This window comes from Mustelus asterias, chromosome 5 (genome assembly GCF_964213995.1).
Source record: "Mustelus asterias chromosome 5, sMusAst1.hap1.1, whole genome shotgun sequence".
NCBI lineage: Eukaryota > Metazoa > Chordata > Chondrichthyes > Carcharhiniformes > Triakidae > Mustelus > Mustelus asterias.
The window spans coordinates 73,790,124-73,810,547 of NC_135805.1; the positions used below are offsets into that span (position 1 = coordinate 73,790,124).

Below are 20,424 nucleotides of genomic sequence, written 5' to 3' on the forward strand. Positions count from 1 at the left end.
CTTTATAGAACCTTAGTTAGGCCATACTTGGAATATAATGTTCAATTCTGGTCACCACACTACCAGAAGGATGTGGAGGCTTTGGAGAGAGTGCAGAAGAGATTTACCAGGATGTTGCCTAGAATGGAGGGCATTAGCTATGAGGAGAGGTTGGAGAAACTTGGTTTGTTCTCACTAGAGCGACGGAGGTTGAGGGGCGACCTGATAGAAGTCTACAAGATTATGAGCGGCATGGACAGAGTGGATAGTCTGAAGCTTTTTCCCAGGGTGGAAGAGTCCATTACTAGGAGGCATAGGTTTAAGGTGCAAGGGGCAAGGTTTAAAGGAGATGTATGAGGCAGATGTTTTACACAGAGGATGGTGGGTGCCTGGAACCCGTTGCTGTGGAAGGTAGTGGAAGCAGATACGATAGTGACTTTTAAGGGGCGTCTTGACAAATACATGAATAGGATGGGAATAGAGGGATATGGTCCCCGGAAGGGTAGGGGGTTTTAGTTCAGTCGGGCAGCATGGTCGGTGCAGGCTTGGAGAGCTGACGGGCCTGTTGTGCTGTAATTTTCTTTGTTCTTTATATGAGGTTTCTACTTCTGTAGCCAGCAGCACATGCTAGTTGTCCCACCTTCACCCTCAGAGACACCTTCAAGTGTCATATAGGAAGATCACCCAGGGAGAAAAATGCTGAAAAGATCCATCCAGCAGCAGCTCCCTTCCAGGACCAAGCTGCGACAAGAGGAAGGTCACCTCAGTTCCATGGGTCTCTTACAGCACAGGAATATCCATCAGCCTCTCAATGCGCATTCCAACCATTATTCTGTAAATTGAGTTTGTGTCTTTATATGCCCTGTTTGTGAACAGACTTCCCACTCACCTGAAGAAGGGGCTTAAGGCTCCGAAAGCTTGTGTGGCTTTTGCTACCAAATAAACCTGTTGGACTTTAACCTGGTGTTGTTAAACTTCTTACTGTGTTTATCCCAGTCCAACGTCGGCATCTCCCCATCTTTAATACCAGTGCAGGTGTTACAGAAACTGCATGTACTTATAATAAGTCATTAATAAAATATATAACTCCTGACCATCGTCAATGCATAATGAAAATGGAAGGTGCTGGAAAAAACTCAGCAAGTCTGGAAACATCTGGATTAGGTTACTTTTACTGCAGTCACCCTATGTTATGCACAGAGTTGACCAGCAGGATGCAAACAATCATCTCATGAGATGGAAGGTTGCCAGAAGTCACCATTCATGGTTTTCTAAAATTTTCCTCACTTCTTTTCCTCCACCTCCTCTTTGACTATCAGCTTATCTCAGCTGGTACCAGTTTTGCTGTGAGTCAGAAGGTTGTCACAGGATGAATTTTAGATGCCCTCTAAAAGCTCAGAGAAAGGAGGGGGTCATAAAAGGTGAGAGAAAGTGGGGAGCGGAGAGCCCATTTCCTTCCCAATGCTATGAATTTTGATCAGTGCTGAGGAGAGTGGGAGACAGCCTTCCCACCCAGTGGCCAATTAAGGCCCTTAAGGGCCTTTCCCTACAGCTGCTGACACTAGTGACCGGTAGGCCTTCTGCTAAATGGGCAGAGCTCCCAATAAAACCTAGCGCTTCCATGAGTGCTGAGGGGAGGGGACAGTCCTGTCTGTGCACTCTGGCCAACAAAGACCACCCCTGCAGAATCACGCACCCGCCCTGACTAATCAGAACCCCACCTTCAGTGATGCCTGACTCTACTTCCCTTGTGGGGAGGTTGCCATCTGTATTTCACAGCTGCAGTCTGGGCAGTGGACACTGTTCCATTGTATTGGGAGCAGCTCTTTGAGGAGGGTCTCTTTTTTAAAGAGATGGGATTCCTGGCACCAGGTAGTTAATTGCCAAATAATGCAGCTGAGGGCTCCCCGAGAGGACCCCTGCCTCTCTGATAAGATTCAGCCCAATGGTATGTAACAGAAATAAGTCATTTATCCATCCAAAGTGTTTTCCTCTGCTGTGTCCACACCTGATCTCACTCTCCTCCACACTCCCCATAACTTCTTATATTCCTCTTTCTCAAGAAACTTTAAAATTCCCTTTGAAAATAATTTATGGAATATGCTTCACAGAGCCATTTTCAAACCACTCTATGTAAAGCCTTTCTTTAATTCTATTTCTGAATATTTTATATTTGTATCCTCTTGCTACCAGTGAAAAAATGTATAATTATTTACTTCATTGTAACTTCGTGATCTTGATGATTTTATCATAACCAGCAACACCAGTGACAATTGTGCAGATGGAGACCTGGGTTCCAAGGACAAGGCAACTTGTTTTTTAAAATTCATTCTTCAGGAACCTACTCAATGAATGCAATCCAACGTAAGGGGTGCCCTCTCAGACAAATATGCTTTTTCTTAGGTAAGGAATTGAAAATTGAAAAATTAATCAAACTTTTAAAATTTATTTTTATTAAAAAGGTGCAACATTTTAATCCTACAAACTTTAAACAAGATCAATATAAAATAAAATCACATTTGAGAAGTTTATCTTCCAATGGAAATGTATCACCAAAACAAATAAACATTCAGTGCTACATTCATTGCTACAATCCAATGGGAATCTTTAGTGCAAAAATGGTAATTATACATTTATTATGACACTCTGCTAGGAGCATTTTGTACTGTACAATGAAAACACCTGAAGCACCAAAATAAGTGTTCACTGAACTTGTGTCCATTCTGTATTGGCTGTAGATTGATGGTTATTAATTATTTGATGAAATGAATGTTTTATGATGCTTCTCCCTTACTTCAGAAAATATTTATGGTTTCAGTAAATGCTTAGCATTAAGATGAGATTTCAATTATTCATCTTCTCCATTAATTTTCTATTCGTTCATACCCGCCAAACACACAAACACTTTGGCAAAGGCTTATCTTGTTGCTGCGTCAGTTCTTTCAAGCATTCTTGTAATTATGATAAATTTGCAGTTGAACAAAAAAGTACACAACTCCAGATCATATTGAAATAATTATTTACATCACCATAATTATAACTGTATAAATAAACAAGCTTCTAGAACTGAAGTAGCCAATCTATAATTAGGTTAAATGCCCATCGGAAAATATCCCCAGCTGCTATTGGATCTGTCGTGTAGATCTGGTAACTAAAGGGTTAATACGAGACTGAGTACAGTACCGCCCACATTGTGATATAAGGCGGCACATGGTCTAGAGCTGAGGCTGGTTTTGAGATGAACAGCAATGTGTATGGACCTAGTATGGGGTCCTCTCCAGGCCTACTGTACTATGTATGTACCTAAGCATCATTAATAAGGACTTCCTTGTAACTTATACAAGACTGCTTCAAGTGTAGTGACAACAAAATATATTATGGTACCAGTGTTCGGATGCATCAAACTCTGTGGTGAAGTGATTCATTCTGGCAGGAAGAATGAGGAGGAACAAAATAAAATAAAGGGCACAATTCTCAAGAGGCTGTATGAGCAGAGGGACATGGGGACAATATGTGGACAAATTGTTGAAGATGGAAGGGCAGATTGAGAAAGAGGTGCAGAAAAGATTCAGGAGAATGGTTGCAGGTCGGAAGAATTTCAGCTGTGTTGATAGGAGACTGGAGAAATTGGGGCTGTTCTTCTTGGAGAACTGAAGATTAAGAAGACATTTGATAGAGGTACTCAATATCTTAAGGGTCTGGACAGAGCAGATGTGGGAGAAGCTAGAAGAATTGAGGTCCAGAGGACTCTGATTTAAGATGACTGGCAAAAGAAGAAACAGCAACATGAGGAAAGAATTTTTTTCTTGAGCAGTGAGTGGTTAAAATCTGGAATTCTTTGCTTTGGGTGAAGACAGATTCAATCATGGCCTTCAAAAGAGAAGTGGACAATTATTTGAAGAGAAACAATTTCCAGGGTGACTTGGGGGCGGGGGGGGGGGAGGTGGTTGGAGCAGGATGGGTGGTGAGTGGGACCTGCCGAGAGTCATTGTCACAATGGATTAAATGGTATTCCTCTGTACTGTAACCATTCTATGATTCTAAGTAACCTTTGGAAGCAGAATAATGGTTTTGATTAGTTGCACACCTTAATTAAAATCGGCAAATGAAAATTCTCAAAATGTTAAGGTTAAGAAATTCACTTAAAAGAAAAAAGATTCAATTGGATTAGGGACCTTTTTAAAAATATGTAAGAATCTAGGATTGTCTTTTAAGTTTCAAGGGATATACAATCAGGCTTTGTGACTCCAGGTTTTCACTAACAACAAAAGTTTGTTTAAGATTTCATTTAAACTAAATCTGTCCCTGGATAATAATTCCTCCTTCATGTATTTGTTTTCTAAAGCATTTGCTTTCATTCACACCCTTGTATTTTTAAATCTCACAACACCAGGTTAAAGTCCAACAGGTCCAACGTGGACCTGGACTTTAACCTGATGTTGTGAAACTTCTTGTTGTGCCCACCCTAGTCCAGCGCTGGCATCTCCACATCTTGAAATTAAATGGAATAAAATAAACTTTTAATTACTATTCATCAAAGTGTTTAAAAGATTTTTGTTCAGCAAAAGGTTGTGAAGGGTTATGGAAGCAAAGGTGGATAATTGGAGTTGAGATACAAATCAGTCATGATCCAATTGAATGGTAGAACAGGATCGAGAGCATGAATGGCCTAGTCCTCGTTCCTATGTACTCATGTCAATTATCACCCATGCGCTACCTGTACCAACTTCCCAGCGGCGGCAGTGGCCAGAGAGTGGGAGTCCTCCAACCATCGGCGGCGTTGTTGTGTCTACTGAGAGTGCGAGTCCTCCAACCGGCGGCGGCGCTGTTGTGCCCATTGAGAGTTGCTCGTCCTTAACCGGCGGCAGCGCTGCTGTGGTCCACTGAGAATGCGAGTCCTCCAGCCGGCAGTGGCGCTGTTGTGCTCATTGAGAATTGCGAGTCCTCCGACCAGCGGCGGCGCTGTTGTGCCCATTGAGAATGCGAGTCCTCCGAGTCTGAAGCTTCCCTGGAGCAGAGCGCAGTCTGTTGTGAAGAAGTCTGGTAGGTGGCAGCGGAGAAGGGCGACCCGTTCTTGGAGCAGGGAGAGAGGCCGATGGAGCCCGTTGAGCGAGGTAAGTGAGTGTGTATGTGTCGAGGTCCCTCTCCCTCCACATTCTCGACGAGCCCCCAGAAGTTATCAGGAGCGAGGTTAAAAATCCCAAACTGAAATGGTCGTGAAATAATCCGTTATTATAATTCTCCAAATGTCTTTTTCATCTTCCCGAAACCTCCTGTTGCAGCAGGAATGTTGTCCGGATAGGGTTTCCTCCCAACTGCGCTGTGTGTGTCCCTTCGCCATTAAAACAGGTTGTCCAGCAGCTGAAGGTAGTGTCTGAGTTCAGGTTGTGCATCTTAAAATACCATTAATCACAAGCCAATTTAAAATTGATTTTTTTTTTCAAATTTATCATTGGTTGTATTCATTTTACAGACTTACTCTCCCATGGTGGATCACCAACAATATTAAACTAAACTGGGTCTTGCTGTTGCACCAGGGCTGTGTCGCCTTGGAGTTGCAGTTGCATTTGCTTTCCCCTCCCCACGCCAAGTATTATCGGCTAAGACAAGAGATGAGCACTGTAATCGACTGCTGTAAAATCATGTGGAATGGTTGGATGAATGAATGAGAAATGTTGCACCAAATGTGCCAACACAAAATGTTTAAATCGTTTAATTTTGGGGAAGATAGGTCATCAGGTGTAAGCACCACAAGGTTACCTTCTTCCTCCACTCCAAAGGCATTTGGGAAAGAAATACTTGAGCTTGGTGTTCAAAGAAGGAACTTGTATTTGTATAGCGTCTTTCATATTCTTGAGAAGCTCCAAAGTATTTAACAGCGACGAATTGTTTTTGAAGTTAATTACTTTTTCAAGGAATAACATATGCGTCCTATAACATATGCGTCCTATATAAATCATGACTTTCTTGAGACTTGCCAATTATAATTTCTTATCACTCACCTAAGTAAGATATCTAGGAAGGTGTGCAGATGCAGTTTACAATTTGGAACAATGCCAACATTAAATTCTGTTCTTGAGATGAGGAATGTCAGTGTTAGGTAACAGAACATTTTTCTCAATGTTGCATCCCAATGATAAACTGAGCATTTCCTGAAGTGATTGGAAATCAATATAGTTCTGACCAGACTCCAGGTAAAATTTGTTTGTCTGCCTCAACCTTGTATCTTAACTCCAACTCATTAAAAGCGCAGCGATTTCTCAATCAGCTGTTACTGTAACTAAGCATGACTGTAAATCACTTACGTAAATATAGTGCAATTGTTTACATTAGTCTGGCTGGAGAACTAGGTGGAAAATAGAGTTTGGTTTAAACATAAGTCTCTGGCTCCTGGTTGTCTGCTGGTATATTTATAAACATGTTTAATCACTGGTATAAATGCAGTAACCACAAGAAAAGACTGATTCTTGTATTTTTGTGAGAGTGCGCTTCTAATGATTTTAAAACTTATTTTTCTCTGTTTTAATGTTTACAAATTTCTGTTTTCCTTTATTATTTCTGTTCTTTCTGCTTCGTTCTCTCAAAACTTTCAGTTACAGTACAATAAACAATAAATATGTTCTTTCCTGTCCCAAAATAAACACATGGAGACATCCCATAAAAGTTCACAAGAAGCTTCTGCTTAAGCATGTGTCTTTGTAGGTGGAACATTTATCCTCTCAATTTTGCTGATGTAGATGGGTTCAGTTGCTGGGTTTTAATTTTGAAATTCTATTCATAGAATCTTAGAGTTAATGCAGAAAAGTGTGAAGTGTTTCATTTTGGTCATTTACAGCACAGGAGCAGACTATTTGGCCCGTCATGTCTGCTGGCTCTCTGTAAGAGCAACTCATCTAGTTACCCTCCCCCATTTTTCCCCCATAGCCCTGCAATTTTTTCTGTTGAGATAATTATCTAATTCCTTGTTGAAATCCACAATTTAATTTGCCTTCATCACACACACAGGTAGTGCATGCAAAATCACTTGTGTAGATATAGTGCAATTGTTTACATAACTCTGGCTGGAAAATTAGGAGGAAAAATAGAGTCTTTGGTTTCAGCACAAGTCTCTGGCTCCTGGTTGTCTGCTAGTACCTTCAAAAATATGTGTAATCACTAGTCAAAATATGATAATCACAAGACTGATTCATATATTTTCGTTAGAGTGCTTCTAAAAATATTTAAAGATTATTCTTCATGCCATATTATGCCATTGCTTTTTTGGTCATTCATCTTAAACCTGGGCCCTCTGATTCTTGATTCTTTTCTCCAATGGGAACAGTTTCTTCCTATCTACCCTGTTTAGACCCCTACTGCTTTTTGAATACCTCTATCAAATGTCTCAACCCTCTCCAAGGAAAACAGCCCCAGTTTCTCCAATCTTATCGACATGAAAGTTCCTCAATCCTGGAACCATTCTCATGAATCTTTTCTGAACCCTCTCTATTGCCTCACGTCCTTCCTAAGGTGTGGTGCACAGAGCTTTCTTGATTGCTTTCTCAACCTGCCCTGCCACCTTCAATGATCAGTTCACATAGAACCCCAAATCCTTTTGCCCCTGCACCCCCATCAGAATTGTACTCTTTATTTTGTATTGCCTCTTTCTTCTGGTCAAGATGAAACACTTCACACTTTCTGCATTAAATTTCATCTGCCAATTATTTGCCTATTTCACTAACTTGTCTATGTCCTCCTGAAGTTTATCACTATCCTCCTCACATTTCACAATCTTCCAAATTATTTGTTGTCTGCAAATTTTAAAATTATTAATATATAGCAGGAAAAGGATGGGTCCTAACATCAACCTTGAGGAGGCCCACTATATACCTTTAAATCTGAAAACATTCATTCACAACTCCTGTCTGGTTTCTGCCACTGTGCCAATTTTATATCTATGTTTCTATTGTCCCTTTTATTCCATTTGTTCTAACTTTGCTCACAAGCCTTTTATATGACACTTGATTAAATGCATTTTGGAAGTCCATGCATACCACATGAATCACATTACCATGATCAACCCTCTCTGTGACCTCATCAAAAAGCAAGTTAGTTTAACATAATTTTCCCTGAACAAATCCATGCTTGCTTTCCTGAATTAGCCTATGTTTGTCCAAGTGACTGCTAATTTGGTCCCAGATTATCATTTCTAAAAGCTTCCCCAACACAAGTTAAAATATGTGGCCTACAGTTATTGGGCTTATCTTTGTATCCTTTATTTATACAAGGGTGTAATATTTGCAATTCTCCAATCTTCCGGAACCATCTCTGTATCTAAGGAGGATTGGAAGATTATTGCCAGTGCCTCTGCAGTTTCCACACTTACTTCTCTCAGTATCCTTCGATGCATTTCATCCGATGCTGGTGACTTATGAACTTTAAGTACAGACAGCCTATCTAATACCACCTCTTTGTTAACGTTTTGCCCATCCATGTTTCTTGTCTTTCACTGTCTTGGGCAACATTTTCAAGGTAAAGCCGGATGCAAAAGTATCATTTAGCCCCTTGGTTATGCCCCCCTGTCTCGTAAATCCCCTTTGTGGCCCTACTCCTCTTAGAACCTTTTTACTATTTATATGCCTACAGAATATTTTTAGGTTCTTTTCTGTAGTAGCTGGCAGTCTCTTTCTCATGCTCTGTTTCTTACATTTCTTATGTTTAGTAATAAATAATTTAAAATGTCTGCACAAATGAATAGCTGTCAGATTGTGAAGTGCAGTTTGTTTTAACTTCAATGGCTGAGGCAAGGAAATGATTAGAATAATATTGCATACTATTCCATTGTATTTACAGCATAAAAACAGAGTTATGCCTTTATGTTCCTCAGGAGCCTCCTTCCACCTTTCTTCATCTGATTCTTTCCTTAATGTATTTATTTAGCTTATTCTTAAATGCTCCTAAGTCAGCTGCCCCCTTATGATGGCATGTTTTGAAATAACCACTGCATGGGTAAAGATGTATCTTCTGAATTCCCGGTTGGATTGATTAGTATTTTATATTTGTAGCTGCTAGTCCTTGTTGTAGGCTGTTAGATATTCAATTGGTTTTAATGAAGTCTTTGTAATCTTAAGTAGTTTAACTGTATGTATTAATTATCTACAAAAGCTATGCACATATATAGTAAAGAGATCAAGCTAGGAGCTATCTCCATGCTTGATACTATATACAGCTCTGTCCAACACTACACTAATCCCTGGATTTGGTCACATGTTCCCTTACATTAGTGAGGGCAGTGGTGTACTCAGTCCCACGTTAAGCCTATATGTGCATGATCTCCTCATCAGTTTTAAATCCTTCTAGTGTCTGAATTACCTCTTATTTCACCAAGGCCTGGATCGCAGCATCTTCTTTCATAAAGACAGGTGTAAATTATTCATTTAATACCTCAGCTATGCCCCTTTGTAAATCCACTTTTTGGCCACGAATCAGCCTTATTCCTCTTAGCACTCTTTTACTATTTGCATACGCGTAGAAGCCTTTGGGATTCCTTTTTATGTTAGCTGCCAGTCTTTTCATAATCTCTCTCTCATTTGCTTTTTCCCTTCTGAACCTTCCATGTTCAGCCTGGTTCTCCATTGTATTGTCATAAGCACACTTTTTATTTTTCATCTTAATCTCTATTTATTTTGTTATCCAGGTACTCGGGACTGGTTTGTCCTACTTTTTCCTTTTAAGGGAATATACTTCCATTGAGTCTGAATTATCTATTGTTTGAAGGTAGCCCATTGTTCAGTTACCATTTTCCCCACCAACCTTTGGTTCCAATTCATTCACCCCATATCCTTCCTTACCCTGTAATATTTAATTTTGTTTATATCAAGCAAGATGACCTGTTGTTATGATGATGACTCATTGGTTTGTATTGCTCTGCAGTGACAAGTTGTACAGATTTAATTAAATGATCTGATATAAACCATTGTCCTGTGTGTTTGTTTGCTACCTGAGAAATAAAATGACTTAAAGCTTCATTCTTGCAATGCCTAAACATGAAGGTATCTTCAGCAGATCTTAATTTATTGTAGCCACTTCCTCACATTGTGCTAGAAAACTTACATCCTATTAAACTTCCGATTTAAAAAACTTCTCTTACTACTTGCGAAATACATCTGTTGCAACCTGCGTGCTAATACCTGCATTTTCTGCAGCTCTTTGGTAAAACCAAGTCTGTTTGTTCCTTTCTGACTTCCAGACACCACACAACAGCTGGGAGAGATTGACAGGGCGGGTTGTGGGGGTGAGGTAGTCTGAAATTGCAACCTTTTGCAGTTTAGGAGAAGGAAATCATGCAAGTTCTGGGGAGAGAAGCAATAGAGAATGTGGAAGATGATGAAATAAGATGTGTCAACTGAGTGTTCTTCGGGTGGCACTGGGTGGTTAACACTGCTGACTTATAATGCCAGGGATCTGGGTTTAATTCCAGCCTTGTTGTTTGCATGTTCTCCCTGTGTCTGCGTGGGTTTCCTCCCATAGTCCAAGATGTGTGGGTTTGGTTGCTAAATTAAATTGCCCTTAGTGTCAGGGGATTAGCAGGATAAATATGTGAGGTCACAGGGAAAGGGTCTAGGTGGGATTGTTGTTGGTGCATGCTCAATGGGCTGAATGGCACTGTATGAATTCTGTTCTATGGCTCATGGTATATGATTTAATTTCATATTCCATCCTGCTATTTTTTTGTTTCCAGTGGGTTATTATCTACTTGGTATAGTTCTGTCCATTCCATCATAGTCCAGTATTGTTCAGTTGTCAGGATGGTTCCCCACCACAAATTGCACTCCTAAAGATAAAACCTGTAACCAAATTATTAAAACATGCAACAATTCAATTAAATTAGATCATTTTTTTTAACCCTGTTCAGTTGTTCAACTATTCTACCCACTCCATGTGCAGTACATCCCACTGGACCTCAGACTCTGAAGTAGCATGAATCTTCCTCTGATACTTCAGAGTCTCAGCCAATCATGGAGAATCCCAATTGTACCTGCATCTCTTGTCACAGTTAATGTGCAAAGAGTGTGCTTCTACAATGGAACTGTGCAACCAGACTCGATTCCCAAAAGCCTTTGGACCCTCTTTTCCAAGCCCAATCTACTGATTTTTAGGCCTTACTAAATCAATCTCATGGGTCTAAGTATTCGCTCCTGGATTAGGAGTGCAGAGTCGGGAGAATTGCTGGCTTCGCAAATCTCCTGAAAAACTACCCTGGAAGTTCCAATTTTTGTTCAGGGAGAGATCTAATGGGAGTCGTGCTTGCTGACCCCAGAAACAGTTCAGAGGCTGAGAGGCTGGCCTTGGTGATCTGGCACTTGGTCCGAGCTGAAAAAAAAACCCAAATCAGCCCTCGAGTCCTCACCTCCCACACATACACACCCCATGTTCCATCCATGCCAACCAATGGCCCCCACCCACCTTCCAAGGATCCTCATTCCCTCCTGTACCAACTTATGCCCCCCACCTACCTCCTGGCCTTTCATACCCACCATGCCAACCTGCGCCCCTCTACCCACCCCCATGGTCTCTCATACTCTCCATGTCAGCCTATGCCCCTCCACTCACCCCATGGTCTGTTATAGCCACATGGCAACTTAGTACAAACTCATGCCAACCCATGCCGTCCCACAACCACCATTTTCCATTACACCCTCCATGCCAACTCATCCAGTATTCACCATGGGTAGACTTCTGGACCCAAGATGAGAGGAAATAAAATAAAGTTCTGTGTGTTGATGAATTCACTATTTTAAAAGATTGATTAAAAATGTTCTCTATATTTAAGCTCTGATGAAGTGTCATCCAGACTTGAAACGTTGGCTCTATTCTCTCCACAGATGCTGTCAGACCTGTTGAGATTTTCCCGTTTTTGTTTCACTACATTTACATTTGTTCAAAGAACAAACAAAGAACAATACAGCACAGGAACAGGCCCTTCGGCCCTCCAAGCCCGCGCCGCTCCCTGGTCCCAACTGGACCATTCTTTTGTATCCCTCCATTCCCACTCAGTTCATGTGGCTATCTAGATAAGTCTTAAACGTTCCCAGTGTGTCTGCCTCCACCACCTTGACCGGCAGCGCATTCCAGGCCCCCACCACCCTCTGTGTAAAATACGTCCTTCTGATATCCGTGTTAAACCTCCCCGCCTCACCCTGAACCTATGAGCCCTCGTGAACGTCACCACCGACCTGGGGAAAAGCTTCCCACCGTTCACCGTATCTATGCCTTTCATAATTTTATACGCCTCTATTAGGTCACCCCTCATCCTCCGTCTTTCCAGTGAGAACAACCCCAGTTTACCCAATCTCTCCTCATAACTAAGCCCTTCCATACCAGGCAACATCCTGGTAAACCTCCTCTGCACTCTCTCCAAAGCCTCCACGTCCTTCTGGTAGTGTGGCAACCAGAACTGGGCACAGTATTCCAAATGCGGCCGAACCAACGTCCTATACAACTGCAACATCAGACCCCAACTTTATCTAATCCAAATAACAAACAACCATATAACAACAAATATTTGTATTCGTAGTCCAACTACAAAGACTGTTGAAGCACGTACAGCTGTCAAAACTGTGAACTGGCAGGCAACCACCCCACTGTGATAATAGTTTATGAAATCGGTCATTCAACAGAAATCCTATGACAACCCTCAGGCTTATGCGAACAAACAGTGAAATAGCAAGCAGATTTATTTAACCTGCTGAACAGTTTTTTAAAATTGAAAGTCAGGAGGGTTAAATCCCTTGACAACTTGACAGTTCAATTGTGCTTTGACAGCTTGCTTGACAGTTCCACTGAGTTCATCCACTTTTTACACACACACGTGTGAATAATTCCAAAGGGCACTTTATCTCCCTCAAAGGATACTTTATTTCTGCCAAAGGACACCTTAACTCCAACTTATTTGCCAACTTTGGACTTCCTCATGATAGGTCTGTAGTACAGAAATGGTGTTTCAGACAGCCCACCAGCTAAAACTGGACTAAAGACAGCTTTACTTTAACATGTGCAGCTGCTGCCATGAATCATGGGGTGAAAAGTGCAAACTGACCATTTCCCCCTTCCCCCATCCCTCGTGGCGGGGACAGGTTCACGGGTGGGACTTCCAGATTCGGGTCTCTGGCACTATTTTCACAACAATGGAGAAGTTCTTACACAAAATTTCAGGCCTTGGTGTTCACAGGAGCCAATCTAATATTCAGTACAAAAACCCCTCTTGCCCTCCAGGCCTCAGCACCGCACACTGCATTACTCTTGTACGATGATCAATTTACTCTTTTTTTCCCTTTGCACCCAACATTGATGCTTGATTCTTTTGTAAAATACAATAGAGTGAATTCATGCTTAAAAGCGTATCTGCAGATTGTCAAATGCAATTATCAATATTGATGTATCAACATTGTGTGGGTTTCTTCTGCGTGCTCCGGTTTCCTCCCACACATCCAAAGATGTGCTGGTTAGGTGGATTGGCCATACTAAATTGCCCCTTAGTGTCAGGGGGACCAGCAGGGTAAATACATGAGGTTATGGGGATAGGGTGGGATTGTTGTTGGTGCAGGGCCGATGGGCCAAATGGCCTCCTGCTCTGTAGTGATTCTGTGATCTGTGAATATTTCAAGTTAGCTTTCCCATTGTAGATTGTTGTATCTGTATTTTGAAATTGTGCCTAGCACACCCAATCTAGGTCATTAATATAAAGAAAAGCTATGGTCCTGGCATTGGCCCCTGGGGAACCACTGAATGCCTTGTTCCAGTCCAAAAGCCATTCACCACTAATGTCTGTGTCCTGCCACTTAATCAACTTTATATCCATGGTGCTATTTCCCCTTTTATTCCATAGACTTCAACGTTGCTGCTAAATCTATTGGCAGTTGATCAAACAAATCAACTCTCTCTGTTACCTTGTCACAAAACTCAGTCAAGTTAATTAAACATGCTTTGCCTTTGACAAATCCATGTTGTCGTTCCTTAATTAATTCAGTTTTTCCAGTGACTTAATAGGGTTAGTCTCAGATTATCATTTCTAGAAGTCCTTCCAATAAGGATTTTAAATTGACTGGTCTGTAATTGTTGGACTCATCCTTAAACCCTATTTTAAACAAGTGTGTAACGTTTGCAATTCTCCAGTCCTCTGACAATAACCTTGCATCTAAGGGAAGCTGGAAAGTTATGGCCAGTGCCTCTGCAGTTTCTACCCTTACTTTCCAAAGTACCTTTGGATGCATCTGATTCGATCCTGGGTTAATAATTGGTGCATAAAATGTAAAGCAGTCCAGTCCTAAATTTGCATGGGTACCTTACAGATGATTTTGTGCTACTAGGGAATTTTCAGACTTGTTTTTAAAATTATTTAAATTTGGTTATGTAATGGTTAGCAACAATAAAAATAATTTATGCTTGCTCAAAGTAGCTAATTTTGAATATTTCTCCATCTACCAGTATCTCTCAGTATATTATTTCATAAATAAACAGGTTGCTCTTTTAGTGAGAATGTGAAAATTGTTACCTTATGGAGTGTTGCATGGAATAGCATTGATGTAATTAAGGGGAAGTTACATAAGTACGGATGGGAGAAAGGAATTGAAGGATGTTTCAGCAAGATAAATTGAAGTAAAATGGGAGGAGGCTTGTGTGAAACATAAACCCTGTTTCTATTGATTTTATTTATCAAACAAAATTGTCTAAGACCATGGAGCAGGAGTAGGCCATTTGGCCCATCAAGTCTAGTTTTGGAGTTGCCACCAATAATTCAATACTGAAGGCATTTTCTGGGCAATGCACTCCACAGATGCAGGATATAGCACCATGTAATCATGTGGAATTGACCACAAGCTTTAATTTTTTTATAAAAGTAATTCTGCATATCTTAAGTTAATGTGCAGCATACACCACATCCTAATTTGCTCAGCTATCAACAATTATAGAAATGGCTACTGCGTGGTCCAAATTAGCTGTCAAAATATAACTTTTTAATCACTCAGCATAAATATTATTTCTGAAAAAATGGACATGCTGTCAAAGCTTTTCATCTTGCACTCATCAGGGCAGATTAGCAAGCTTCAATATTTCTCTTCAGCAATATTCAAGTTCTGTACTACCAAGTGGCATGGACATTTTGGTATCAATTTTAAATAAGGTTAACTTGTTTTGCACTGGTTACGGAGCCTGTTATTTCTCTAAATACCAAATTAATGAGAATTGTTTTCAATTGAGTCAAATGTTTATTTTTATAATGTAAGTGCTCTTGGTGGCAAAATGGTATCTAATTTTTAATGAAAGTCGATATGATGAGGTGCACAGGTTTCAACAAAACAGTTTTTCCCCCTCGGGCTCCAATAATATACCATTTACTTCAAAGTCAGTTATTCAAGGATGTAGAGTAATTGGAATCCAGTTACTTGGTGTACTATGCAATTTAATCCAATAGAACACACGTTAGATGGGCTGTAGATGCGTTAGCAGTCTTATAACATTACACTCCACTATCCCTGAGGACCACAGCATTATTTGCTTTCAAATGAAATGCTGTTTCAGCTGAATGTGTCATTGAATTTTTCATTTTATAATTTAAGTCATTTGATTTAATTCACACACTAAAATGAAGAAACTACTTTTTTTTAGGTGTTTGTGGTTGGGGTGTTCTCTTGATTTCTAAAGAAAATCTTCAGTGTAGAATATGATGTGCAGCACTAAGTTTTACAGAACCTTTTTTTTCACGTACAGAAAATATGAAAAATAGGTTCTGTATAAACTGTATTTGGTACTTAAAGGTTAGTACATAAATCTTATGATAGACTTGTTCCATGTTAGAGTGGTGCTGGTTCTATTAACCTGATGAACACAATAGTGTAGAGCTCTGAGATAATGATTTCCCCTTCACTTCACATCCTTGAATTATAGACTGAATGTTGTCACTGCTACTCCAATAGTGATTGCAGTTTCAAAGCAGAGCTATCAAAAAAAACATTAAAATGGTTGGTACACGTCAATTGATACATCTCTTGACAGCATATTGGAACCTCGGAATTGACCACTTCTGATAAGTATTTTATCAACATTCTACCCTTTCTGAAGGATATTACTGGCTTTGAAGTTACCCTATGCAAATAGGCCAGTGTTCGATGCAATATCATGATCTGGTGACATAATGCAACAAACAAGCAGTCAGAATATCCAGTTTGAAATTTAGTGGATTGATGCGGGAGCTTGGCTTGCAGGACACAATCTCTGAAAAAAATTTTTGCATCGCATTATAAAATGTTTCTGTGGAAAACATGCAGTGCTGGAATTTCCAAAATTTGCTTGGCATTCAAAGGGTATTTTACAAGTTCCATTTTGCTTGGATTTTTTAAATAATTTAATTATTTTGACTGATTATTCCTCTAGTATTTACAAATCACTCACATCTATTCAAATATAATACTTACTTGGAGTGCAGAAAGCGTATGGCTTTTTTTCTAGACAGCCCACTTTCCAAAATCTACTGCACATGCCCTGCCATAAAGAACTTTTCTGCACTGTCCATACGATTGCCCCCCCCCCCCTCATCAAAAAAGCGAGTAGGTCCAGTCTGTGGTCATTGTCCGGAATGCTATTAATCCAGAGTACATTGGAAGCCTTCTTTAAACAGCCCTTGTGAATTAGAAATCCTGGAGTGCATTTCTTTGGAAAATATTCAAGATTCCAACTTTAATTAAAGCAGCCACAAATCCTCAGCCCACCAGCAGATCCAGAGCACTAGTCAGATGCAGGAAGTCTGACAAAATGGGAGTCCTGGCTGGACCCAGTCACAGGTCTTCATTCAGAATACAGCTGGCAAGCTATTCCTGCTGAGGTCTGGCTGGGGAGATTTCTACCCACCTCTTACATGAACCATAATATCTGAGTGGATGAGGTAAGGGCATGGATTTCCCACACACTATTGCCAATGATCTGAATCCTGGGATGAATGTGTATCAGTACCCTGGTAATTAGCTGTATAAATCTAAAATTTATTAAGTTAGATTTTTTAATATCTTCCATCTAAAGAGTGATGGTTTCAGTGTTTAGCTCTCTTTCCAACTCTTTTAATAATGAACCAGCCCGTACCAGTCTAATTACCAGGGTACTGATGCATATTCATCCCAGGATTCAGATCGTTGGCAATAGTGTGTGGGAAATCCATGCCCTTACCTCACCCACTCAGATATTATGGTTCATGTAAGAGGTGGGTAGAAATCTCCCCAGCCAGACCTCAGCAGGAATAGCTTGCCAGCTGTATTCTGAATGAAGACCTGGGACTGGGTCTAGCCAGAACTCCCATTTTGTCAGACTTCCTGCATCTGATGAGTGCTCTGGATCTGCTGGTGGGCTGAGGATTTGTGGCTGCTTTAATTAAGACTGCTCTAATTCACAAGGGCCTGTAAAATGCCAGCTAACATTTGGATAGCTACTGACCTGGGTACTGAGTGACTCTTTAGCCCAAGAATGACCGTGTATTTCACATCCTGACTTTAGTCAGAAGATAGAAACGGGCTATAACAACATTCTTATATTTTCACAGCCTCTCTTGAAACTAGACGTTTTAGTGATCTGGGTGCTGATATTGACCTTGGCACACTCCCTGAAGAAGAAAATGAAGATCTTAATGTGGAATTGGCCAAGGTAATCTGAGATAATATGTACATTTCTGTGTATAAAATGTATCACCATTACATTGTCATCTGTTTTGAGAAAGCTATTGATACAAATCTAAGTGTATTCCAGTAAAATTACAAAGCAACACTTATAAAATAATCATTTGATATGGTAGGGAACCAACCTAAAACAAGTTGCGGGAAATATCAAAAAGGCCTTGTCTGACCACATCTTTTCTTCATGGGAATATTGGGTTGTTAAACTACATTGTGAATTGCACAAAAAATTAAAAATAATCACCTTTAAATTCTATTGAATTTTTTTTCTTTATTCTTGCATGGGATGTGGGCATTGCTGGCAGGGCTAGCATTTGTTGTATATCCCTAATTCCCCATGAATTTAATGGGTTTTTAGGCCGTGGCTGAGTCAGTCACATTGCTGTGGATCACATATAGGCCAGGGCTGAATGAACCAGGACTGGGCATGTAAAATAATCAATGAACATTTCATGGTCACTATTACTGAGCCTACCTTTATGTTCCAGATTTATTAATTGAATTTAAATTCTACCAGCTGTCATGGTGGGATTTGAACCCATGTCCCCATAGCAATTAACCTGGGTCTTTGGATTTCTAGTCAAGTGACGTTACCACTACACCATCTTCTCCTCACCGTAAAAGAATAATCAAAACAAAAAAGATAATTTACCTTAAAACAAAATTGAATTAAAATCCAAATTTCCAGACTTTCCCAATGTGTTTAGAGTTTATCCAGTGATTAGCTGAGCCACATGGAATGGCAGGGTCTTGAGTTCGATTTCTTGGTTTGTGCTTAGTTCCTTCACCTTTGCTGGGATGATTGTAAAAGCAATGTCAGGGGAAGGATTGTTTGCAGTTGATCCCACATTATTTTTCTCCATTTGCAATGCTTCTGATGATGGGAGTCCATACCAGCCTGCTGCAGGACATGGATAATATTCCGACTTGGACCAGCAAGTGACAGACACGTTGTGCAAGTGTGAAGTAATGCTACCATCTCAAATGCAGAATGTCTTGTGCTTGCCTTCAACAGGATTACTTTGCCACCCTTAGTTTGAGGGTCATCATTGACCAGAAGCTTTATTTAGCCAATTGTAGCAGCAGTGTGAATATGTAGATTACTCTGCGATGAGTGGTTCACAGCTTTGATATCTCAAAGCCTCTGCAGCAAACTGCAATTCCGGCATGTTGATTGAAGGGCTTACCATTCACATGCAGCAGGAATGTAGCTGTAGCAACACTCAACTCTATCAGAAGTTAGCTTGACTGATGTCCTCCTTTGGACTTGAATTTCATTTCATCCATTACTGGCACACTATGACTGCAAGATGTATGAACTTGCAGGATGTACTCTATTGGACTTGAAACATTAACTGTTTCCACAAATGCTGCCAGATCTGCTGAGTTTTTCCAGCGCTTTACATTTTTATTTCAGATCTCCAGCGTCCACTGTGTTTTGCTTTTATTACAGCAAGTCTACTTGGTTACTGGGGGTTTCTTGGATAGTTTCTTCATCCCTTATTGGCTCTACTAATGAGGACAGGAGCAGCAATGTCACAAGAGCATCCTCCCTTCCATGATTTCCCTTTCTCCTCGTGTCAGGTCACACAGCAACCTGAATTGGAAACTCGTCACTGTTCCTTCAACATCACTGGGTCAGCATCCAGGAATTCTCTATCACCATTGTAGGGACAAATCACCAGAATGTCGAAAGAAAACTCATCATAAGTTGTTCAGCACATCTAGTGATAGGTAATCATCACAGCGTTCCAATATCACCCGCATCCTGAGAAAAAACTTTCTTCAAACCCTGTGTCACGACATTTGTTTTTCCCCTATCTGTGACAAAGGTAAACCATCCCTCCTCATCCTTCTCAACTTGTCTGCAGCCTTTGACATGGTTGACCACCCCATTCTTCTCCAACATCTTGCCGCTTTTGTCAAACTGGGTGGGACAGTACTAATGTGGTTCCTGATCTCCCTAACCGTAGACAGAATCTCTGCAATTGCTTCTTTTCCCACTCCTGCATCATTACTTCTAGTGTCCCCTAGGATCTGACCTTGGCTCCTCCTCCTGTTTGTCATCCATATGCTGCCTCTCGGTCACATCATCCAAAAATAGTTTTAATTTTCACATGTATGCTAATAATACTTAGCTGTATCTCACCGTCATCTCTCTTCACCTTCTCCACGGTTGCCAAATTATCTGACTGCGTATCTGGCATCCAAAACTGGATAAGCAGAAATTCCCTCCAATTAAATGTTGGGAGCAGTGGCCAGCTGATGAGAAGCATGGAACCAGGTTGCCTTTTCAGTCACAGGAGTTCCAGGGCTGGTCAGGAATTCCATATTTTATGGCAATACTTTAAAAGAAGTAAAAATTGCGACTTAAACATGACTGCAGAGCCTGGAGAAAGTTTGTAGTTAGAATATACGGATTCGCAAACTGAGTGCATTCAGTACTGTTATAATTTTTATATAGTGGCTTATCTGAACAAGTTGCCCATTGGGGTGGAGAGTGATTGTGGTTTTAGATTGTAATATAAACTACTGAAATATCTATTTAGAATGTGTGCATGAAGAATTAAATGTTTTTTTTTAATGTCAGCTAGAAGATGAAATCTCTACATTGCGGCAAGTTCTGATTGCCAAGGAGAAGCATCTCGCTGAAATAAAGCAGAAGTTGGGCATCACCCCATTGAATGAAATAAAAAACAACTTGAGTAAAGGCTGGCACGATATGCAGACTTCTGTGATGTAAGTTTCT

The 20,424-nt window shown here is 40.5% G+C and overlaps 1 protein-coding gene across 1 annotated transcript in view; it reads left to right on the top strand.

Annotated features, from left to right (window-relative positions):
- The first annotated feature begins 4,952 nt into the window (after window positions 1-4,952).
- tpd52l1 (tpd52 like 1) overlaps window positions 4,953-20,424 on the top strand; it is a 37,202-nt gene continuing 21,730 nt past the window's right edge. The window contains exons 1-3 of the mRNA XM_078212811.1: window positions 4,953-5,093; window positions 17,546-17,646; window positions 20,266-20,414. Of these exons, the coding sequence (XP_078068937.1) occupies window positions 5,075-5,093; window positions 17,546-17,646; window positions 20,266-20,414 (269 nt within the window). The 5' untranslated portion in view covers window positions 4,953-5,074. The remainder of the gene's footprint in view (window positions 5,094-17,545; window positions 17,647-20,265; window positions 20,415-20,424) is intronic.